This window comes from Uloborus diversus, chromosome 5, assembly GCF_026930045.1.
Source record: "Uloborus diversus isolate 005 chromosome 5, Udiv.v.3.1, whole genome shotgun sequence".
Classification (NCBI taxonomy): domain Eukaryota; kingdom Metazoa; phylum Arthropoda; class Arachnida; order Araneae; family Uloboridae; genus Uloborus; species Uloborus diversus.
The window spans coordinates 3,951,977-3,978,620 of NC_072735.1; the positions used below are offsets into that span (position 1 = coordinate 3,951,977).

The following is a 26,644-nucleotide window of genomic DNA, read 5'->3' on the forward strand; positions in this document are numbered from 1 at the left end:
AATTAGTGCTTTTTTTTTTCTTTGACCGATTTCATTTGTTTTGTTTTTTTTTATTTGGGGGGGAGGGGGAATTTGTGTTTATTCAAAACACCGTAACATATATTTAAAGCTGTGTAGTATTCATCAGATTCCGTCAAATATTTATCAAATCCTCTTCAGAATGGAGTAAAATGGAGTAAACTACACTTATAACTGTAGGGTCACCCGGGGTAAAATGGGTATAAAAAACAGCATTTTTAATTTCAATGACCCATAGCATAAATATCATGAAATATAATTGTGTTTTTGTTGAATATTCTATACATTGTGTATCTTAGGTCTAATTTGGGCATAGTTTGTGTTAACTTTTTGCTTTAAATTTAGTGTAAAGGGGTATACCTATTTTACCCCTGTGTATACCCATTTTACCCCGTGCTTCGAGGTAAAATGGGTATACACCGGGGTAAAATGGGTATATGCTGTTTAAAGTTGAACTACACTGTAACTAATGGAGAATTTTTTTTTTAATTGAGTATAATTGCATTGGAGGAGAAAAACTTTAATCCAAAACAACCACAGAAAATGTTTACAGAACCAAATTTATGAAAAAAAAAAAAGCGCATTGGCAAAGACTTGCAGTTTGGCTGAGGTAGTATTTTTACAACTTTGTGATGCCTGCACAACATCAATGTCATCTTTCTTGGGAGCAGATAGGATAATTTGGCAGATGATTTTGTAGTAAACTTCTCAGTATATTCACCTTCAGCTGAGATTTCAGTGATTAAACCTATGAATTCCACAAATTTAACAACGGCCCTGTCGCCAATTGCTGGAATTAACAACTAGGAGAACCACTAGTTTTCACTTTTACTTCATTAGTTATTTTATCAATTATTGTAATTTTTTTTTAAATTTATTTATTTTATGTGTATTTATTTTTTCTGCTTTTGTTTGTCTCTTGCCTGTTTGTGTACAATCTTGCAGCCACCTGCTCTGTAATTACATCTCCCATTTTTGTTTAGACTCTTACTTTTTTTTGTTGTAAATTTTTCATTTCCTTACCAGTGCTAAAAAATGGCTGTGAACCAAGAGGTATAGTAGGTGGATTTAGTTATTCAGTACAACTTTGCTATGAGGCATAAGGATTCTGTTGTGATTGTATGTGAGGTTGTACTTAGACTATGTTCTGGGAATGGGGTTGGTGGTTTTAAAAGAAAATTAAAAAGACAGCACATTAGCTATCAATCTTACTATGTTTTATAATGTGTAGCAATGAACTATATACATAATAAACTTACAGTAAATTACTAATGTACAGTAATCATGAACTATATCGATAATAATCAAAAAATATAATACCTTTAAGTAATAATGGCATAAGTTGTAGCAATTAAAATACAACAAATAAATGAAGAGTAATTATTTATAAAACTTTTTAAAAACATAATTTTAGTTTAAAAGATGAATAATATGTAACATTTGTCTTGCAAAGATAATTAAGTTTTTTAATCATCATGCATTCAATGTCTTTAACTCGAAAATGTTGGCTATACCCATTTTACCCCGTGCAGCTAAAAGTGCTACAAAATTTTTGTAAATATTAAAATTTACTTATTTTTTGAGTTTTCTGTTAGAAAAATTCTTTTTCTATCAAATCGAAATAAAAAACTTCCAAAACTCTTCCTGTAAATTTTTCTAGAAAGAAGTTTATCACTCACTATAAATGCATTGCTTTGTGTTCTCAAAAATAAAACTGTTGCTAAGCCTGGTAAATGAGTTGCTGGATTTTCTTTCCTCAAGTCAAAATATTGCCTGATATGTAAACATTTTCATCATATTTTTTTATTTTCAAAAAATGTTGTCCAGTAGAATAAAATCAAGAAAAATGCAACTATACCCATTTTACCCCGGCTACCCATTTTACCCCGGCTACCCATTTTACCCCGGGTCCCCCTATAATTTAATATTATTATGATGATAATAATTTTTACTGTCGATAAACCTTATGCTTCGTATGTTTTTCAGCAGTTTTGGTTTTTTGAGATATTTAATTTGTCTTTTTTTTTTAAAATATTCATGTTACAAAAATAGAAGTTTTTCATTTCTTCAAACAAATATCCTGATATAAAGTTGAGTTGAGTAGTTTTGCGAAACTGCTTAATACATAATTAAAGTGAAAAAAAAGTTTTAAAAATAAAAAAAAAAGCAATTCTAAATGAAACTTTTTGAAAGTATCGTAAACTGAGTATTCAAATGTCCCTATATATCGATAATAACTAATTCAAGGTAATTCATGTAATTAACAGTAGTATATAACATTTAAAAAAATTGTTTTAATTAAAAAATCTTTTAAGCTTTTGGGATTTTAGTTCGTGTTTCTCATCTTTACATTTGTCCTTTATTTGGGACAAACGTAAGGCTTCCATTTTTTGAGATATTTTTTTCTCCCTTTTCAGACATAAACCAAACCAAAATACACCAGAATGTAATACCATTTAAATCGTTTCAAAACAAGCAAAAAAAAAAAAAAAAAAAATAAATAAATAAATATCTTCCTAGCATAAACCAACAAATGAATCTCGACGCTAACCTTTACTAGAGACGCATCGCAAGAAATTCTCCTACTTCCACAACACCCGGCTTTTTTTGACTCTCTTTACGAAAAAGACTTAAGACTCTTTAAAGAAACCTTCCCCCTTGATTTTTTTCGAACTGATTAAAAAAAAAATAATTCAAGAACGATTATTATTTCTTCTTTCATTATGGGTGGAAACTATACTATCAAACTTAGAATATCAACATAACTTCGATGGGTAAATTTCATGCTTCGTACGTATACTTTCTTATAGGAGGAGCAATTTTTATTCTTTACCTGATAAAGCGGAACCATCAGAAAATTTTCATGCCAGAGAAATAAGATCTTCCTACGATCAAATTCAATTTTTCCCACCCTTGAGTCCAATTAATGCGCTCCCACACATAAAGAAAAAGGAATAAGCAAATAATATGCATTACATGAATATAAATTTTCATCCTCCCAGTTCTGATTTATAAAAATGCATCAGGAAAGAGATTTGTTTTTGTGGAGTGCTAAAGGTAATCTTTATTTGTATTGTTTTTAAAATCAATACCATTTACATCAACTTTTGTATGAGTTGCATAATATGTTACATGGATCTTAATTTACTTTATGACAATCAAACTTATTTTTATAGCCAGTTCAACCATATGAATATTAAATTACTCCACATATTTTGAGTCTCCTAGTACTGAATAAACATTAAGACGTTTTGAATGAAAATAGGATTATAACTTTCGCCTAGTTGCCTTCTGCACACCCGCAGGATTTTCGCTCAAATGTCAACTCCGTTACAATATTTTAAGGCGTTAAACGATAAGTAAATCATGGATTATACTTCCTTGGTGAAGAGACAACTCTTTGTTTTCAGCGTAAAAGCCGACCAGTGGAAGATCCATTAATCAAAATGTTTCTCTTCTCCCAGACGGTAGCTGCTTAAACATTCATGGTTGAGTAACTATGGTGAAAAGTCTGAGTAAGAAGCCCTGGTGCGGAAAACGCGATTGTCTTTCCCCTCCGACATTTAGTCTTGTTATGACCATGTTCAGCACAATTTTAGCAAGAGTTCTCTAAACAGGGCTCCCACATTTTGCTTCTTTTTGGCAGATTCACTTACTGTATCAAAGGAAAAGGATAGCCTAAAGTAGTCAGAGCTTAAGTGGATTAGGGATTTCGCTGTTCGGGAGATTAGTTGGCTCACAGTAGTAAGCGTCTGTAACTTCCCGACTAGTTGCCGACCAAGCTTTTATCTTTCCATCTTATATACACTGCCCTGTGTATGTATATATATATATATATATATATATATATATATATATATATATATATATATATATATATATATATATATATATATATATATATATACAGGGTGTTCCGTTTTAACCTGCAAGACCTTTTTTTTTTTGCAACCGTCAATCTTAGATGTATACTTCCAATTGCAAAAACGTTCAAAATCAGATGCAGGGTTAAGATATTGAAAGTATGAAGTGAAAATAATAAGTCAAAAAATACAAAATTTAACTTTTTATACTGGCCCCTGGTTACCTAATTTATATTTAGGGAAATAATCTCCATTGAAAAATCATTCCAACAAAGAAAGTTTGAAATTAGTACGAGCAATATTCACCGAGATATGAAACGCAGCGTTTTGCGACTTCGGTTACTTTTTACTCGCCGTCAATAACACCTTTTTGGGGGAAATATAGCAGCTAACAAGTGTTTAAATTGATATGGGTGCATAGAGTGTGGTTTCTCAATTTTTTCGAGGTTTTGTAGTGTGTTTTTGCGTATATCACGGCATAATATTTGCATTGGTTTTTGTATATCAATGAAATATTGACAATGAATTGACAAGGATAATATTTCATTGAATTGATTGATCAATTAAATATTAACCTTTTTTTCTTTTTTTGACGACCTGTCATTCTTCTGAAAGGGCGATAAGTTTTTTGTTTCATTAATAGTTTTCAACGGAGATTATTTCTCTAAATATTAGTAAGGGGACCTGAGGCCCGCATAAAAAGTTAATTTTTTTAATTTTTTTTAATTATTTTTATTTTCACTTCAAACTTTCAATATCTTAACTCTGCATTAGATTTTAAACATTTTTGCATCTGAAAGTATGCATCTAGGACTAACGGTTGCGAAAATAAAAGTCTTGCAGACTAAAACGGAACACCCTGTGTGTGTATATATATATATATATATATATATATATATATATATATATATATATATATATATATACTGTATGTGTATGTATCGAAACATCTATAAAATATATTTTACTTTTTGTTAAAGATGTTGACCAAAATTTGCGGGAGAGAAACGTAAATATGCTTTACATTTTGGACAACACAAGATTAAAACAAAACAATGCTATCTATTTTTAGATCTATTTATTGACGTAAAAATAACCATTAATCTATGAATAAATTTAAAAACTTCCAATTTTAAGCATTAGATTCCATTAGTTTCGCGGTACAATGAAAAAGGAAATAGTGAGTTTTCGCAAACCTTTTTTGTTACTAGTTTGTTTCCGATTCCCTTTTATCTTTTTAAATGCTTTCTTGTTCTAATACATTCTATTTTTAAACAATAGTTTTTAAATGAAGCTACTTGTTTTATTTTAACTCTGGTAATTATTCATTGGGAAAGGACTTAGTATGCTAGCACAGAGCAAAACCTTTCCGCCACGAGAAACAAATGCAACAAGATAATAAAGCCCATTTTGTTTTTCGTTTTTGATGTTCATTTTTCACTTTAAAATAGTAATTATAGTTTCATTGTTTAAAATTTTATGGTATCATTTCTTTGAAAAACGAACGTCGATACAACCTAATATTTATAATTTGCTATCTTAACGCAAATTATTCATAGCTTCGAAATTGACTTGAGAGCAAATGTAAAAAAAATATTACTTACTGTAATATATTTTTTCGTTTGAGCTTGAAACAAAAAAAACGACGTTATTTAAAAAAAAAAAAACTTACTTATAAAAAGGTAGAAAAGTGTTTTTGAGGCTTCAAGTGGCAATATTCCGCACTTCAACATGGTTTTTGCAAATCATTTTATTTTCAACCTCTCATCATCCCTCTTTTTCTTTCTTTTTTTCTGACGACAATTTACGTTTAACTACATTTTAAAATGTAAAATAGTTTACACCCTTAGGGACTTCCAGTACTGTGAGAAAACGAAGTAAACTTGATTGCAGGAACTATTTTTGTCGCCCGTCTTGTTTGGAAAAAAGAAGGATGTGCAATGTTTCTAACATTATACAAATTAATAGAAGGAACTAAATGTAATAAGAAGCAGTTTTTTTTTCTACTTTTGCTTTTGCAGTAAAAAAAAAAAAAAATTTCTCGTACGCGTAAACCGATTATTTACATTTAATAGTGTATGATACGCCTGGGATTATATTTAGAAGCATCATAAAAGTAGTAAAAAAAAACATTACACGGTTATCTCGCAAAAACTCGAACAATCATTTATCTTGAGGTTTTTCTTACGTGAAAAGTTCTTGAGAGGGCTGTGAGAACTTAACCTAGAACTGGAACCCATACCTAGGGATGAGAACCCATGCCTAGGGGTGGGAACCCATACCTAGAACTACCAAAAAACTCGAACGTTATACCTATCTTGGCCGGTATCTTGGGGCATCGAGTTATCTAGAGTTGACTGCTTAAGGCAAAAATTAATTGCCATGTTAAAAAAAATAATAATAAAATAAAATGAAAAAATAAATAAATAAATAAACGTATGCGAAGCAAATGTTTTCAAGGAGTCTTATAGACATTCTGCTAAAACTATATCCTTGTTACCATCAATACAGATTCCATTATTATTTAACTGATTTATTGATCCATTATTATTTAACTGAGTTGTAATTTAGCATTTTCAACATTTTTCCCTCGTTAACTGCAGTTTCTAATTTATTTATTGTTTCTTTATTAAAAAGCATTGCACACTACAGAAATAATACAATTACAGTGGCAACAATATAGAAAATGCAGTTAAAATAAACTATGCATTTAAAATATTAAAACATAAAAATTTAAAATTGTAAAATGACAAGTTAAAAATATCTAAATCATGACAATGAATGTTAAAAAGTTTGTAAAATTCAAAAAGATAAAAATTTAAAAATTAATTTTAATTATTATTATTTTAAATTTAATTAATTTAATGTTAATTTTTAATTTAATTTAATTAATTCAATTTTTATTTTTAATTTAATTTAATTTTTAATTTAATTTAATTTTTAAATTAATTTTAATTTTCAATTCAATTTAATTTTTAAACTAATTTTATTATTTAATTAATTTATTTTTTAATTATTAAAAAAGACTAATCATATGAATAACTTTATTCGCACCCCCCCCCCCATCTTGTAATGTAATGAAAAACAACGATGACAATGAATAGGAAGAAAACAGAATTACGACTTTATAATCTTAGTGCAAAGAAAAATGAGCCGCTCTTCTTTCGTTAAATAGAAACATTATCCAATAGAAGTGCGTGCGTCACGCGTGGACATTCATTCTTGCTTGTTAACTTCGCTCATTTCCGCGTTGCTAAGGCGCTGTAATTTCCTGACTTACATAATTGATAATGGTGGCTCTCACTTACTTTCTGTTTCGGCTTCAATGAGATCAATTACCACCGCAGTAGGTGAAGGATATTGGGATGTTTTCCAGACACAAGGGCAAACAAAAGATGATACCATTGTGCAGGATTAGAAGATCGTGGTATACCGTAACTGAAAAATAAAAATTATTCCGTTCATTTTAGCCATTAAATTGTTTATACATTGGACAGACCCGCTGTTTCTTTGAAATTTCGGTTAAAAAAAACATCAAAGCTATGTGAAAAAACAACAGCTGAATAAATCCAGTATTGCCCAACACTGTTGGGAATCGAATCACTCTTTTGATTTTAACTCTTATCAAATTATCAAAAAATGCCCCAATTCGTTGAATCTTGATTTTTGGGAATCTTTCCACATCCTGAGGAACCGCTCTAATTTAATTAACGATTTTACTGCAATTCCCTATTTTTCTTCTGTGTGGACTCCTTTGTTAAAGTTGGTTTAGTTTTTCTATTCTTTTTATGTAAACGTCGTACATTTCTTACTTTTATTTTTTTCATTTTTTGCTTTCTTATTTCGTTTCGTGATTAACTAATTCCAAAATGTTTATCCTTCACTCTTTTCTCCCGCATTTCTCCATTTGATACATTGCTTTCATACATAGTTTTTCCCGCTGGTAAATTTATTGCTAATTTATTCAGAGTGGTTTCATTTTTGGACTTTTTGCATTGTTTATGGGTTTTCTTGGAAAATTTATTACTTGACGGTTTTTTCCTGATGGAATTATATAATAACTTTCGCCTCCAGCTGTCATTTTATCTTTTTTGTATTGTTTAATTTCTATTTTTTTATATTCATACTATCTCCTGTTCCACCGTGTTGCTTTTCTCGAATGACTTTTCTTCCAGAAGCTCACACTTCTTTGCATTGAAAAAGGTGTTCCTTGTAACACCGAAACACGTGTTCTGCAATATTTTGCAATTTTTGTGCATTATAACGTTCCATTACTGATTTTTTGAATTTTCAGCACAAAGGTATTTATTCGTTACACTGCCTCTATCTTAAATATCTTATCTTATGCGCACGCTGTTTTACAAAATTCGGTATTTTAATGAACTTTTCAGTTTTTTATCATAAAATTTAGGCTAAAGAAAGTTATTATTGTACTCTACCATTCCTATGATAAAAAAGCTCGTTTTAGTGAAAAAACACACAGTTGCCAAAATAAGCATATAAGAACAATCTATGAAAATAAACCAATTTCAATACGCAGTAGAGTGGCAAAAAAAAAAAAAAAAATTGCATCGCATACATAAGCAAACATACACAGAAGCCTTATTCCCCCAGACGTTTTTGATATGAAATTTATATCACGCCCCTATTCAATATTTTATCGTCTGCAGTGTTTCGAAGAAAAACTCGGAATGACATTTTTTGTTTTGAAACACTACAACAAGGCATGAATGATGGTCAAATAAATATTTTCGTCCATTTGGTTAGTTTACTGTAAAGCTAGAACTGATTGATGATCAGGAAAGTTGAACAAGTGCTCAGAATCACTGCAGCACATTACTCATGTCTGTATTATTTGTTTCATATGTTTTTTTTTTCTTTTTCAAGCATTCGAAAATAAGATTAATGCTTTAGATGTAAACAATTTGTTTCTGTATTATTTTGGATTTAGAATATACAAATTTTTGCAGTGAAGAAGGGGGATAGAGCAGTGGTTTGAAAATTGTATAACAAATTAGAATAGTTTCTAACTGGAAGAAATTCATTTAGAATGAAAAAAAGATGTTAAATGTAGTTTGTTTAACTATAAAAACTTTTTTCTAGAAAACTAAGGGTATTACGTCCCTTTTGCTTAAAGTAAAAAGGTATTTTCTGTCGAAAAATAAAAGTAAAAGGGACAGCTGGATATACAAATACAAATCAAAAGTGACAACCAGCAACAAGCCTTGGGCCCAGCTAGACTGGTCCTAGCCAATTTACAATCCCCAGTGAAGATCAATGACCCTCTTAAAACTGTCTACTCCTTTGCTCATTACCACCTCTTCCGGTAAGCTGTTCCAAGGTTCCACTACCCTGCTAAAATAATCATTTTTTCTAATATCCATGTTAGCCTGAGATTTAAATAGCGTAAAACAATGACCCCTTGTCCTGTTTTCAGTACTAAACTTCAGCCCCGTAACATCTTTCACTTTAACAAATTTAAACAACTAAATCATGTCCCCTTGGTCTCTTCTTTGCTCAAGACTGTACATTTTTAGATTTTCCATTTAAATTATAACTCTAAACTAGAAAACATTTTTATTGGAAAATACATTTCAACATTTTTGAAGTGTATACAGATGTCAGTGTAGTAAAAAAGAAGTATCAATTAGTGATAAAAATAAAACATCACTTCTGGAATAAATTTTAATGCATTACAAAGTGTTTAAAGAAACTTCTTAAGAAAAAAAAAGGATACGTGGGCGTGTTTTTTCGAAACGTAAAACGTAAGAGCTCTTGACCAGCAATAATTGTTAATTTGTGCATACAGGAGTGATGTTCATCTAGCCTATTGATCTATACAGGTAGAATCATACATTGAGGGCACTCGTATTAAACAGCACCAGCTCCACGTTTTTATTTGTACTCAAAATTTTTTAGTGCACAATATAATAATGCAAGATCCGTTAATCTACTACAACGCAGGTCCATATTTTACTGTTGAAAAAAAAAAAAAAAAAAGAACGACTCAAACCTTCATGCAAAATATTTGCGATAATTTATTTAACATTCCCGATTTTTCAGACAGAGAATATCTTCTTTTTATACTCTTTATGAATTTGCTAGTCTGTCAATGAATCTGAAATTTAAAAACCCCGATGTAAAACTGCTTAAAATCAATGATGACAAAAATTTCCTCTGATATATATATATATATATATATATATATATATATATATATATATATATATATATATATATGTGTATATATATGTATGTATATATATATATATATATATATATATATATATATATATATATGTGTATATATATGTATGTATATATATATATATATATATATATATATATATATATATATATATATGTGTGTATATATGTATATATATATACATATATGTGTGTGTATATATGTATATATATTATATATATATATATATATATATATATATATATATATATATATATATATATATAACACAGAGTCATATGCCTCCTACACACGAGCCTGTTAGTTAGTGTTATTGCGTTGACTAGCTACGTGTTAACTAGTTGATTGGCGTTTTTCGTTGTATTCACAGGAGACATCTTAGTTGAATCAATTTTTCTTTTAATAAGACGAATTTATTCGAGCAGCTGCTCTGCAACAGTGCTAAAACTGAACCGAGCTGACTGAAATAGTTTACTCGTTTTTTTAGAACAAATTTCGGCAGTGTTCCGGTGAGTTCGAAATAAACTAAAAAAAATGATTACACTCCTCGGGATGAGAATGGTAGCGGCATATATGCCTGGTGCGTCTGATGTGTTGACTGTCGCATGAAGAATGCCCGGTGATTCCTTTAGTTTTCTAACTGGTGGCACATCTGGATAGCCGCCCGTTCGAAAGTTGATTTAACTCGTTTGGAGTCAAAACTTCGCCGGACAAAACTTTGTGGACAAAACGTCGCATGGACAAAACTTCGCGTGGACAAAACTTCGCACGGTCAAAACTTTTCATGGACAAAACTACGCGGTGGACAAGTTTTTTTTTTTTTAATTCATTAATTAGTTAACTTCATTGATAATTAACTGAAATTGACTTGTACTACGGCCGTGCTCGGCTATAAACTTAAAGTAAATAAATAAATAAATATAACTGCTTGAGCAAATATAAATTCTTCTTCCGATTCCGAAAAAAAACTAAATAAATAAATAAATAAAAATATTTTATTTTATTTTCAAATGTTCACAGCTTTAATTAACAAGTTAAATGTTTCGTTTAAAATGTGCGCATATAATTTTACGTATAAGCATACTATCCAAAGTAATAAGTAATCATTAAAATTCTCGCTTGAATGTAGAGGCGAACGAATTGTGAGAAACAATGCGGAAAGCAAATTGGATGGAGACGGGGGGAGGAGTCGCTTCTGAATTTTACTGAACAGTTTTGAAAAACTAGCTTTAAAATAGAATTAGGAATAAATGATGAAAAGAATTAAAATTAAATGCAAAATTTTTCAATCATCAAAAATTTTTCAGTTAGTTAGCTGTAGAACATTAAATTGTTATTATAAAACCAATTCCTCGTTTTCAAAGAAGTGATAAATTAATATTTATTTAAACTTCAAATCTGTATCAATTTAGTACTTCATTAACTTGCTATACTTAAATTCATTTAGGATTTACACAATAAACTTGCAACCAAGTAATTCATTATGAAAAATAAATGTCTTTATACAGAGTGTGTCTAATGCGTTACTTTAAATCATTAAACGACCCCCCCCCCCCCCAAAAAAAAAAAGAAAAGATACGTTTTTACTTTTTAGCGAAGTTTATATGATATGTTATTGAAGTTCATTGTTATGAATGCGCGAAGTTCTACCCACGCGAAGTTCTGGATAGGCGAAGTCACTAAGTTATGAATCAGCGAAGTTGACTGCGCGAAGTTTTGTCCACGCGAAGTTTTTACCGCGGGAAGTTTTGTCCGCGCGAAGTTTTGTCCACACGAAATTTTGTTCACGCGAAGTTTTTGTCCACGCGAAGTTTTGTCCACGCGAAGTTTTGTCCACGCGAAGTTTTGTCCCACGCGAAGTTTTGTCCACGCGAAGTTTTGTCCATGCGAAGTTTTGTCCATGCGAAGTTTTTGTCCACGCGAAGTTTTGGCCGCGAAGTATTGTCCGGCGAAGTTTCGGCCGCGAAGTTTTGACCCATTACCGATTTAACCAAGTTGACGTGTGTGAAGGATGACTTGAGAAAAAATAATGAAAGGTAAATGTCGGAAAATAAATTTAGTGCCAAAGTAATAACCACCTTACGCATTCCTTCTCGTATTACAGTCTGTTTATCTTTTGTTATCAACCTGTTCTTCTGAAATGTGATTATTTGAAATAGAACCGCGCAATATTTGCTGTTTAGTAAGTAAAATATCGACTTTATTTTCAGACATTTTGGGGGGAAAAAATCAAGTCACTTCTGAAAATGAGAAGATTGGGAGAAAGAGTTTGAAGAAAGCGGCTACTTTAGAGATAAATTATTGCTAATTATTTATTCATAGATTCAATGTTTAATTTTTTTCTCCGTTTCTTTAAAATTTGTTGAAGATCTACTTTTTAATCTTAAATGATGCAGTCAACCACGATACATACTCTTCTTTTATGTAACCATTACATCTGAGATGCAACGGAAGTCTTTTTTTTTCTTTTTAAGTATTATTGTTTTTGATGTCGTATCTTGAAAGGGAATCACAAATTGTGGTTCTTCTTGTGTTAGGTAATGTAAGAGGTAGAGGCATGCAGCGACTGCAGGACATTTGGAGACATGGAGCGGTGTGAATTTTGTGTTGAGACAGTTAACCATAATTTTGAAAGACAAAAAACAAAGAAAGCTATTTTTATGAAAATACGAGCGAAATCTACAGTAGAAGAAAATTTTAAGCTCATGTGTGTAAACTGAAACGTCAAAAGTCATAAAAAATAATCATAATTTGCAGAATTCCACGTTTTAACATCGGTAAAGTCTCAAAATAGATTGTCTGATGTAGTCAATATTTCGTGCAGTCCTTAGTATGAAAAACAGTTCTGTTTGAAAAACATTTGCAGTAATTATTGCATCCCTTTTTGAAATGTATACAAAACTTAATTATTTATCACTGATATTGCTGCTGATAATTATATAAAAATAAAGGTATGTTGCCCCTTTTAAGTGAAATGTTGCATGGCAAATAAAGTGCTGTTTTCAGTTACTGAAATTAACTACAAGTCTTTGTTTGGAACAGACTGAAGCAATCATGGCTGCTTTGATCGTTAGAATAACCTAAGCCAACCAAAAACTCAATGTATTTCGTTGAACTTTGGTTTTTTAAAATTTGGTAGTCAGTTGTGAATACGAACAAACTGTACTCAAATTTCACATTGTGTTTATTCATATTCCATTACCTCTTTAACTTTCGCTGATGGTTCAAAATATGATGTAATTTAACTTATTTATGTTTAAGAGCTAAATGCACTAACAAATGTCGCTGAAATTGTTTCTTATATCAGGAAATTTTTATTTTGACTATCATTTATGAAACGCAAAATGATTTATGTCCCCCTAAGATTGAATTTTGCCTACAGGCATTCCTTATAATGACAGATCAGTTTTAATAAAATTCATAGAAGAAATATATTATTATAGCAAAATCCTAAGTTTCACGACCATTTTCATTTTTTCAAATCTTAAAACTCATAAAGATGATCAAATACTGGCTTTGTGGACTTTCATATATTAAATTTTCTGATTAAAGTGTGGAATCAATTTAGCATAATTGAATGCAATTAAACTTCTTTTGGTATGAACTTGATTTTCCCAAAATCTGATTAAAAGAAAAGAGCTAATGAAAATATCTTTTGAAGAATTCTTCCTAATTAGACAATTTTAATTAAAGTACGTGAGGCCGAATGTCAGACTTTTTCCGTCAAAATATTTCGCATTATTTTTTTTTATATAATTTGCCTAGTTTTTTGTCCTTTATTGAGTTTATTTTTTGTCTTACTAATTTGTGCGTAGAAAAGCTTAAATTTTTACGTGACATCATTTTTTCTTTTTCTGAGATTATTTTAATCGTATTTTACTAAATTTTAATATCATTAAAAAAATGTCGGTTTTTTTTGAAAAGGACATAAATATCCTCATATATATATATATATATATATATATATATATATATATATATATATATATATATATATATATATATATATATATATATATATATATATATATATATATATATATATATATATTTATATACAGTTGGCTCTCTGTTTAACGACGCTCGATTTAACGACGGTTTTTCACGGTCCCAGATGGTCCACTATAGTGTTAAAAGCATTCTATTTAAGGACGCTTTCTACTTAAGGACGATTTTTTGTGGTCCCTTGAAAGTCGTTAAACAGAGAGCCTGCTGTATATATATATATATATATATATATATATATATATATATATATATATATATATATATATATATATATATATATATATATATATATATATATATATATATATATATATATATATATATATATATATATATTAGTGCATTAAAGAAACGTGTCACTGATCGAATAACACTCTGACGTCATCAACTGTGAAACTTCGACCATAGCATTATGATTTGATAATATTGCTTGGTAATTTTCGACATGTAGGGAAATGCTTTATTTTGACGAGGCTGAACTGGATCCGTTAACCTAATATTTTAACTAGTAAGACTGTTACTTCAAGGAAATGAAGAAACGAAAAAGTGGTCAATAAGTAACGCTATCTACTGGAGTTTAGGATTAATAAAATGGAGTTAGGGTTAAAATTTTACCTATCAAAATATCACCAAACAGGCAATGGCTTCTTTCAAATGTAGAAAAAATTTTAACCCATCATACCTTGGCAGCGATTTGTTAGTAATTTAAGGGGTCACACTGTCTTTAAACAATTTTTTTTTAATTTAAGTAAATTTCATATTTCTTTGAAACCATAACATGCATACTTATTTCTTAATCAATAATTCATTTTCAAAATTTAAAAATATTGCCTACTTTTTTTAAAAATTCAAAAAATTGAAGAAAATTTCAATTTTTTGAAATCAATGATCACTATAATCATCTCTAAAAATCTGTGCATACATTTGCTTATGAGGTTATTAGAAAATTTTCTGTGATTAATTATGTAAAAAAGCAAAGTTTTTTTTTTAATTGGTTTTTAAAGGTTTAACATGCTCTAAACATTTGAGTAATTCATAAAATGCTTATCCAATGCACAGTTTTTTCAAATATGTTATCCCAGTTGCGAAAAGTATTACATAAAGCTGTATCTTTAATATGAAAAAAAATCTTTAGGGATTTTAATAACATGAAAATACAAAAATACTATCATTGATTAAAAGCAGTTTAAAGTTTTTCTTTTGCATAAGAACACATGGCGAGCATAGCCTAAAAACACTCATAACTTTTTAAATATTTGAACTAAAGCACTGAAACTTTTTCCCTGTGTTCAGAACAGTTTTGAAATAAGCAATAAAAATTTTTTTTTTGATTGTTTCGTCGTTTTTGAGGTACTTTGACCCCTTAAGAAATAACAAAACGGTTATGAGGAATAGCAGAAACCAAAATAAACTTCACAATTTTTAAGTGGGTAAGGAAAGTCTTTGAGTTAATATTTAATTTTATTTACAAATCTTATGCTCTTACAAATACTAATTTTAAATTAGGATAGTCAGAACGTAACTATGAGTACGTCACACATTCGCTATTTATTTTGATCTATTTGAGTAATCTAGTTCTGTTCAACCTCCTCTCGTGTTTGAAACAGAAGACAATTCTTTGCAAAGAAATGATGGCAAAAATATGTTTGTATTTTTTTAAATGTCTTTTAAACAATCATATGTAATTTTGTTACGAAACATGGTTTGCAGTAAAAAATAAAGCATTGACGGATTTGTTCTGCTTATTATCCATGTTACCCAGATTGTTTAGATTATTTGCAACTTCAAAACTAATCATTAGAAATTTTGAACGTCTGATGATCTCACAAAAATGAACCATTTTAAATTATTATGTATCATAAAAATGAGGATGTTGAGCTGATTCAGCTAATTCCTAGAACAAAATTAACTTTGTAAGAACAACCAACTCTTCTAAAGCATGGAAATGATTTCAACTTTTCCTTCTTGTGTGCGTAACGCTAAAAAAATTATGTAAACTAACATTAAATTGAAATATATTTTGACTCTCAACTTTGATATCTTGCAGTTATATGGGATAAATTATGGGTAACATGTCAAGAATTACTGACAATGCACCGGTATTTAAATGTAAAACTGAAGTAAAACATACTGAATACTTTTTAACAAATGTTGAGTTTATTCTAACCATTGGTAGTACAAATGTACGTGTTTTTTAATACTTAGAAAATAGTCTTGCATGATTGTTTTTTAAAACGTTTTTCAAATCTGTGTTCAGAAACTATAGGGATATCTATTTAACGTGTGGTACTCGTAAAATAATTATGAGTACATGCTTATGCGTATTATTTTTCTCCTTTTTTTTAATGCTAAACATCTGTGTGGTCCATTTAGTTTCAGATATTAAATGAAGTATTAAGATAGAAGCATAAAGCGGTTCAGTTATTTTCATTGAAAATTAGTTTTCTTTCATAATCAATAGGTTTTTTTGAGCAATCACGATTGCTTATTGTTCTCACTTGACTGTTTTGAAGTCCTTTGATTTTATTTTCTCACCGCCACCCTCTGCACCATCACCGTCGACCGGGTCCACACGATGCTGCTCCTATAGCGAAAGCCGTCTCCAGGTTGCGTCCATATCCTACACACACGCGCATACATACACAAGTACACACACGCACACACATATACACACAAACATATACACACATACACCTACACACACACGCGCACGCACACACATATACACACAAACACATACACACACATACACCTACCCACACACACGCACACACATATACACACAAACACATACACACACATACATCTACACACACATACACCTACACACACAAACGCACGCACACACATATACACACAAACACATACACCTATACACACATACACACACAAATACATACAGACACCTACACATGAACACACACACACATACAAACAACTACCCACACATTCATGCCTGCACACAGACACAAACACATATGCCTACACACTCACACGCATACCCCCCCCCCCCGCCACATACACACACATTCTTACACACAACTACTCACACACTTATGCCTGCATACAGACACAAACACACATGCCAACACACACATACACATACCCCTACACACAACACACATATCCCAGACACACAAACACACACACTTCATACACACACTCGTGATTGCGAGTAACATAATTTGAATTCAAGATGTCAAAATTCAAATTAATTTTTTTCTTTATTTTTTTTTCTTTTCTATACAGCTCCTTTGTCAACATCCATGTCCCCAGTTGTGCAGAAAATTCATGTCGGTCGTTCATGGGTCATCAACTGTTCGGTTTCTGGACACCCCATTCATGGAGTGCATTGGAGAAAGGACGTCGATGTCTTGTCACTGGATGGAAGAGTCAGTCAGATCTCTCGTGACGTCATCAGGATTGATCCAGTGCAAAGAGAAGACCGTGGAATGTACCAGTGTATAGCGTATAATGACCAGGAAACAGCTCAGTCAGCTGTAGAGCTTAGTTTAGGAGGTAATCAGTTTATTAATTACTTGAGATAAAGATTTTTAATTTGTATAAAGAGATTTCTAAAAATACAAATTTGTTAAAGCAACAGCTTACAATTTGTAAGTACAATAGCCACAAACAAGAATTAGCCATATATTAAAGGACCACAGTACCTTTCAAACATTTTTTTTAATTAAAGTAAATTTTATATTTCTTTGAAACCATAACATGCATACTTATTTCTTAATCACTAATTTATTTTCAAAATTTAAAACTATTATCTACATTTTTTAAAAATTAAAAAAAAAAATTGAAGAAAATTTCAATTTTTTGAAATTTTTAAGGCTTTTTTATTTTTGCACTATTTATTTATTTATTTATTTATTTATTTTATTTTTTTTTTGCTAAACGATCACTATAATCATCTCTAAAAATCTGTGCATTCATTTGCTTATGAGTTTATTAGAAAATTTTCTGTAATTAATTATGTAAAAAATCAAAGTTAAAAAAAAATGCTTTTTAAAGGTTTAACATGCTCTAAACATTTGAGTAATTTATAAAATACTTATCCAGTGCACAGTTTTGTCAAATATGCTATCCCAATTGCAAAAAGTATTACTTTAAAGCAGTATCTTTAATAGAAAAAAATCCTTAGGGATTCTAATGACATGAAAACACAAAAATACCATCATCGAGAAAAAGCAGCTTAAAGTTTTTCTTTTGCATAAGAACACGTAGCAAGCATGGCCTAAAACCACGCGTAACTTTTTTAATATTTGAACTAAAGCAATGAAACTTTTTCCATGTGTTCAGAATAGTTTTTAGTTTTGAAATAAGCGATAAAAATTTTTTTGGTAGTTCATCATTTTTGAGGTACTGTAACCCCTTAACAAAAATAAATCTTTGGACTCTGCTGTAGCATAATAAAAGTGCATAAAACGAAGCAGAAAACAATAGTTTTGCTCTCAGTTTTAGTGTTAAAAAGAATCTTAATACAAGATAATAAAAATGGCTCATTGCAATAAAAACGGGATATAAGTATTATGGGTTTTTTTCCCCTTAAAATATGTTCAAATTCCTTTTGTTTGAACGATACACAATAGAGTACTAAACAGCGATGGTTTAAAACAATAACAAATATTTGCTTACATATAAATAACTGAGGTCATTTCTTTTGAAATTATACCGCATAAGAATTTGTATTCACACAGATAAAGTACATTTTTTTCCCTCACGTATTCGTTGACTACAAAGTATAAAAACTGACAGTCTGCAAACGGCCTGAAATAAAAAACCGTGCTTTCGCCAGATTGCCTAGTATAAAAGGAGAAACTCTTTTGAACGTTGGATTCTGTAAATTTCCGTAACATACAAATTTACATACGCTTAAAGAGCTGTTTTTAACCTTATAGCACGGGCACAACCGTACCGGTGCTAGTACCAGTTAGTTAACAATATTTTTAAAATGATGTTTTGACAAAAACTTTTGTCAAAAGCATTTATTAAAAGAAGAGAAATATATATCGCACTTGTTAAACTACCCTACATCGGAGTAAGTTTTCCCTACCTATGTTAAATACGTGTATTTATTTATTTATTTGCTTTTTTTTGAGCAATCACGGTTGCTTATTGTTCTCACTTGACAGTTTTGAATTCCTATGATTTTATTCCCCCCCCCCGCCTCCCTCTGCCGCACCACCGTCGAACGGCTCCTCCCGATGCTGCTCCTCTAGCGAAATCCGTCTCCATGTTGCGTCCATACCCTACACGCACACGCATACACGCACCTATACACACTTACCTACACACACACAAACTCACACACACTCCTACACACACACACACACACACACACACTTACACACCTATACAAACTTACCTACACACACACAGACACTCGTGATTGCGAAAAACATAATTTGAATTCCAGATGTCAAAATTCAAATTAATTTTTATTTATTTTTTTAATTTTTCTATATTGAAAAGAAGGTTCTGCAAAGAAATATTAAAACATAAGAATAATGCTGTCTTAAGCGAACATCTTTTAACTAACATCCTTTATTTTTATCCGTGCAATTTTAAGCGATGATTTTAAGATGCCTTTTCCAAGGATTCTAATTTTTTAATATCCTTTTTGTTATGAATTTAACATTGTAATATGTTTTCTCTTTTTTTACTTAAACGGATATCTAAACTGAAAGCGAGATTTGTGTAGTCTTCATATGCAAAACTCAACTGTGTTGATAAAATGAATTAGTTACCGGTAAATAATGAATGAATAAAAATATTTAACCTATAGGAAAACGATGATTTATACACGCCAGCGCTTGGCAGACCACTACTTTTCTCTAAACCAAATGAATTAAAAACGAAAAAAAAAAAAAAACCCTCCTGCTCCCATGCCGGAAAAAACGAGCTGTGCATCATATGAATTCCTTTTACTCCAATTTAATAAAATTTCCACATTGTTGGCAATTTTAATGTGATTCAATAGTTTACTCTCTAAATATCACCAACAAAGGCCAAATTGAACCAAATTAAAAAAAAAATCGCCAAATTTGTCGCCAAATTGGCGACTAAAAAACTGGCGATATATCGCCAAGTGTTCGCCAAATTATATCACAACTTGAGTTTACATCGAACTTAACAATGATTTCCTCCCAAAAAGGGACAAAAGACCCCCTTTGGAACATCCGAATGCAACCAAAAGGAAAAGTGCACAACTAGGTTCCACTAGGAGTCTATGTACCAAATTTCAACTTTCTAGGCCATACCGTTTTTGAGTTATGCGAGATACATACACACATACGCTCATACATACGACATACAGACGTCACGAGAAAACTCGTTGTAATTAACTCGGGGATCGTCAAAATGGATATTTCGGTTGTCTGTACGTTCTTAGGCACATATCCACGTGTGATCGGGTTGAAAAAAAAAAACTCAACATTCATTTGGGGATAAGCAAAATGGAAATTAAGGCCGATTTTTGAGTGAAATTTTTTTCGCGAATACTTCCTTTTTTGTAAAAGGAAGTAAAAAAGAAAACTATTACAAATCATGCCATTAAAAGCATACCGTTTTGCATGAATGAAACTTTAAACATAAAGGAAAGGAGGAACATCCAAAACATAGAGTTGGTATGGAATTACATCGTGATTAAAATCCTTGGCTGCTTAACGCAATCAATCATTTAATGATTTTTTTTAAAAGCATCCTAAAGTCATGTAGCTAATTCTTTGGTTAAAAACAACCTCCTAAAACATTTTCAGCAGAATGGCTTATACGTGGCAAGAGGCAATACTCCATCATTAAATCTTTATTGGTTTCCAAAATAGAGGCAAAATTCGTCAATATTAATTTTTGCACTTTAAGATGCAGCTTAACGACAATCGTATGTTTATTATGGACGAGAAACGTGCATAAGAGGAGAGAAGTGAACTTTAATGAAATTAAATATGCGTCAGCTGGGTTTGTCATCAAGCGTAGATGAATTTTCTAATAATGACACAAGAGGTAATTATGATTGGCCGCCAAAAGGCAAATGTTAAATTGATGCTCTTAAATACTTCATGGCTCGCTGTTGTCTCAAGTGTTCTTAGTTTCAATTACTGTTGGAGATGAAGAGGAAAGATTTGCGCTCATTCGGCGAATCTTGAAATCTGGGCTTGCAATTGCAGGAACTTGCTTAAACTGAAATGAATTAAGAATTCATTGAGTTTCAAAATTTAAGTTCAAGCACCTGGTGAGGTTTTCTTTTATGGTCCGATAAGAGACTACTTCATCGCTTAAAACGAGCTGATGTGTGCATCACATGACTTCCTTTTACTCCAATTTAATGTCATTTCTCCATTATTGGCAATTTTAATGTGATTCAATTATTTACTCTCTAAATATCACCAATAGTGGCCAAACTAAAACATAATTTAAAAAATAAATTTAAAAATCTCCAAATTTGTCGCCAAGTTGGCAACAAAACTTGGCGACCAAAAGACTGGTGATGTATCACCAAGTGTCCGACAAATTTTAACACAACTTGAGTTTATATCGAAATTAACAATGATTTCCCCCCCCCCAAAAAGGGGCAAAATACCCCCTTAGAACATCCGAATTCAACCAAAATTGAAGGTGCACAACTAGACAACACTAGGAGTCCACGTACCAAATTTCAACTTTTTAGGACATCCTGTTTTTGAGTTATGCGAAATACATACACACATATACACATACACACATACGCACATACATACGTACATACGGACGTCACGAGAAAATTCGTTGTAATTAACTCGGGGGTCGTCAAAATGGATATTTCTGGTGTCTGTACGTTTTTAGGCATATATCCACGTGTGGTCGGGTCGAAAAAAAAACTCAACATTCATTCATGGAGGAGAAAAATGGAAATTAAGGCCGATTTTTGAGTGAATTTTTTTCGCGAATACAATACTTCCTTTTTTGTAAAAGGAAGTAAAAAGGAAGAAAAAGAAAAAAATATATACCGAAGATGTATATTTCGTACGTTTTTTCGCTTCTAACTTATCTGTTTTAGTATAACATATGCAATTATGGCATATACTTGTATTTCAAACACACAATTTTTATCGTTGTATCAGTTGGAGTGAAGTGAAACATAATTTCAATGTTTCAACTTTAGATTCCTCCCTCGTTTGGATTAATGTAGACATCAAGTTTTGTACATTGTGTCCAGGACTACCTCTTTGAGAGTTACTAGACTTGAAACATTTAATTTTGTGACTGGTTGTTAGCGAATGAAATCGTATTTTCTGTTACCCCAAAGACTATGTAGCAAACACTAATTAGTTTAGAAGCTGCTGAAGTTCCCACATCAACTATACTAAACATGTGCCCCGTAGGTTGCCTGTAACCCACTAAATTCACTAAATGTAATCTAAAATCGTTTAAAAGAAAAAACCTTCAGAAAAATTAATTTCTATTTACCCTAAAATACAGTATTAATGGAGTTAATGAAAACACCTAAAGTGTTCGTCAAAAATAGCTAGGAAGCAGAAAATTTAGAAATAAATAGTTTTAATTACCTTCCACATGACAATTAAAACTAGTCAAAGCCATTACTTGCCTTTTGTAGACCTGTCAAAGAGGAACAAATCACAAATCTTAAATTTAAAAAAAATCATTAACAGCGGCGACACCATCAAAAATAATGATTCCTGCATAGTTGTTTGGGGGCACACAGACGTATTTTAATCTCTTTTAGTCTTTGAATTTGTTTCACACGTTGGCTATTAATCGCCCACCAGCAGTTTAGTTTAAAAAAAAGGAAAAACATTAGAGTGGCAATATAGTTTTTTTCCCATTACCCCATGTTTCCTTTTATTCCAACCGGCTTCCTTCTTTTATTCGAGAGCTTTCTTGTCACACACTTTTAAAAGTGCTCATCGAGTCATTTAGACGCGAAAGAGTTAAAATGTTAAAATGACTCGAAATTGTGGAATTTTTTTGTGCTCCATTTAGCGTTAAAGAAATGTTCAAGTCTCCATTTGTGTCATTTTTAAAGAACAAAGAAATAAAAAGTAGAACGCGTAACTATACAAAGTAAGTAAAAGTATACAGTTACGCGTTCAACGTGTTTTGCATTTTAATAAAATGTTTTTATTTATATAACTAAATAAAAATAAAACATTTGTTTTTTTGTGGTTCTTACATAAACATTTTCGTTTTTTTTTTTTTTTAGTTCAAAAAGTATACTCACGTGAGCCGGTAAACGTCAGTATATGCTGAAATGAGCTAAAGAGATAATTGAAGAAATGCGGGTTCAAAACTAACAATTTTTTCATCGGAAGCCAACGTATAATAGATGACAAAAATGTATAAACATGAAAACTTTACAGTTACTTCGCGTTATCTGCCAGCGGCAGTATTTGTGGCTATCAGTAAGTAGTGCTGGAACGATATTGGTTCTGTTTTCCGACTGCATTTAAGAATACTTTTTTTTTTTTTTTTCAAATCGAGAATGTAGTTTTCAAGAGAATTTTTCATTTTTTTCGTAAATAAACTTTAAATGTTTAAAAAAATTATATGTACATTACATAACTATATTTTAAAGTAAAAAGACTTTGTTTTAATAAAATATCGGTCACTTTTGTTATTCAGCAAATATTTGTTGCTGTTTGTAAAGTTTCAATAAGCATTCGTTTTCATTATTTGTAAGCTATATTCATTTTCCTTTTAGTTGCTCACAGGTACGCATTTATTAACTTACTAGTGGCACCCGCACGGCTTTGCCCGTAATAGAAAATTAAAAGGTCTTTTGGTTCGCCTGTACATTTACATATAATGTATGGTGAATTTTCTCGCCAATTGGCTTGGTTACGGTTTCACGTAATGATAATTTCGTAATATACTCGTCCATCTTATGAGAATTTTGTTCTTAAAATTGGAATAAAAAAAGAACCACTTTGAATTTTTGAAAAAATCGCTTCGAGGTGCACACCCCCATGCTACAAACTAACTTTGTACCAAATTTCATGAAAATCGGCCGAACGGTCTAGCCGCTATGCGTGTCACAGAGACCCTGACAGACTTTCAGCTTTATTATTAGTAAAGATAAAGATCATTCTTAAGTTACTCATAGGGTTCGGAAAATAAATATACACGTGGACTAAAACAGTCACAAGTTTATTAGAGGAATAAATTCATAAAAGTATTTGCTGATGATGTCTAAACTATAAATATACTAAAACGCGACACCAATATTATTCTCTAGAACAAAAGGAATTCAATAAGAAAATAACGTTCTTCTAGCACATTTAATTTTAACTTGTCCATAAGATTTTTTCCAGAATTAATAGTTTTTTTTAACAAATTGCATGCCAAGAAGGAATTGAATATTTATCCCCAAATGCATAAAACATTCTAACTTCCGTCGCCATAGCAACGGAACCTCCATTCGTTGTCATACATCCCCAAAGTAACATAATAGATCCCAAATTCCTCAAGTTCCGTTCCTGGAATGCACGAATTTTAACAGCACTCAAAATTTCCTCACAGTTTTAATCATCTTTTCATTACAGTGACAAATGCCTTTCATTTTTCGTTTCCGATAAAACTGTTCCCAATTCGTTCTTTTCATTGCTTTTGTCAACCCTAAGAGGACAGGAAACGTCGTCGAAAATGCTGATGGCCACATTCGAAGCTAATTGCTTCTAAGAGTCGGACTTGACTTGAGATAAGAGCCTCGTTGATTTTCCACTTTGATAAAACTTCGTGATTAAAGGCTCTGCGCAAACGAGATAAATGAATTGGGAATGTTTTATTCGCATAATTGGAAAAATAGTTACGTTGGTTTCTGAAAATGTGTCTTCAGCATTCCTGCTCGCTAATTAAAGTTTATTTGGAGTTTTCTAAACAGTTTGTCTATTAGTTTGCTTTTCTTAGCTTTTCATCTAATTTTCGTTTACACCTTGTTTGTTTATTTTATAGTTGTTCACGTCATGTTGTTGCACGCGTTCTTTAATTTACATCCCTAAGTCAAATTATTTGCAGAGGCATTGCATGTGTTTGAACTAAATATTTGAGCAAATGGTAGTGTTTATCAAAGTAATTTTTATAATACTAGATCTTGAATTCTCTTTGTTACTGCGATTTGTAAATTTACAGTCTGCATTGCTTTACATCTATTATCTATCAATTAAATACTATCTGAATTCATTTATGTTTGTTTTTTCATTTTTCATTCTTTGTCGTCTGCGTTATTTATTGCTTTTTGGAATGGCAACTCTATACGGAACTCGATTGAAAAGTTTAAATGTTTTGATGGAACGTGAATGTTGATTTTCTCGCCTACTGTTGGCGGAGAATGTTATTTCATATTTTATGTAATTATAAAAGTTTTTTTTCAAAAATGAATTTATTATTAAAGTTATATAATGGTGCTGAATATGTGTTTTGTTACTGAATTTAATGATCATGCATGGCAAAATAAAAATCCGTATGCAAACGTAATGCGTACCTTTGCAAACCAGAACATGCAGGGTTTCTAAATATAATTCCTTACACTAATAATAAAGCTGAAACTGTGTTGTCTATTACGTGAGTAATAGAAAAAGGCACGGTCAATTTTCATCAAATAATCACGGTCAATTTTCAATGTTCGTTAAACGTTCGGTCAATTTTCATCACATTTGGCTTAAAGTTGGTTTGTGCCATGGGAGTGAGCACCTCGACATTTTTTTCGGAAATTTAAATTTGTTCTTTTTCTATTCCAATTTTAAGCTCATTTTTCACATAATTTTGATTATATGGGGAAGGTTTCACGCCCGTTTTTAAGTTTCAGGTCATAAGAAAGTTCGGAATTTTCTGCATGCAAATTTAATGGACTTACATCAGTACCATTCTGCATTTACACTGGGTTTAATAAAAGAAAATTCTATGTACTCAAAGACCGTTGCGAGTGATGGACGTGTCCCCTAGCAGAAACTACTGGCTGCTGGTACACTCAGCGTGTCACTGTTATTTTAAAATGAACCATAACTTTAGCAACACGACAAGTTTCTTGCACTTTTAATGGACAATGGATTTCAGTTATTTTTTGCGCAATTGGTGCACTTAATAAAGACACTAAAGGTGAGCTTGAATCCACGTTTAACTGAATTAGCATTTCAAACGTCCGTTACTATCATTCTTACTCATCCGTATGAAGGAAATTCTACGTTAGCAGTTTCAATTTTTACACGAAAAACAAAAACTAAGTGTGTTAAATATTTTTTTCATTGCATAAGCTTTATTAAAAAACACAGGGAGGGGGGAGCGATAAATCCTCTGATCACTTCATGAACCAACTCCAGTTCGTCAATGCAGTGGTTTAATGCCGCCTGCAACGGGTAACAATTGATAATTTAAATGTTGCACATTGTATCAGGACATCCCTAGATGTCGTCAGGACATCCTCAGGACTGGATGCCGACATTTACATCCGGCTCCTTGAGATTTAGAACAGTGAGACATGGCGGAATTGCTTTTCCTATATGTCCTGTACCAAATGGTACCAGTATCGACTTAGCAGACATTGCCT

At 31.2% G+C, this 26,644-nt stretch overlaps 1 protein-coding gene across 1 annotated transcript in view; it reads left to right on the forward strand.

Annotated features, from left to right (window-relative positions):
* Window positions 1-26,644, forward strand: part of LOC129222414 (cell adhesion molecule Dscam2-like) — a 395,853-nt gene that overhangs the window by 275,036 nt on the left and 94,173 nt on the right. Inside the window, exon 7 of the mRNA XM_054856925.1 lies at window positions 17,347-17,616. Coding sequence (XP_054712900.1) covers window positions 17,347-17,616 — 270 coding nt within the window. The remainder of the gene's footprint in view (window positions 1-17,346; window positions 17,617-26,644) is intronic.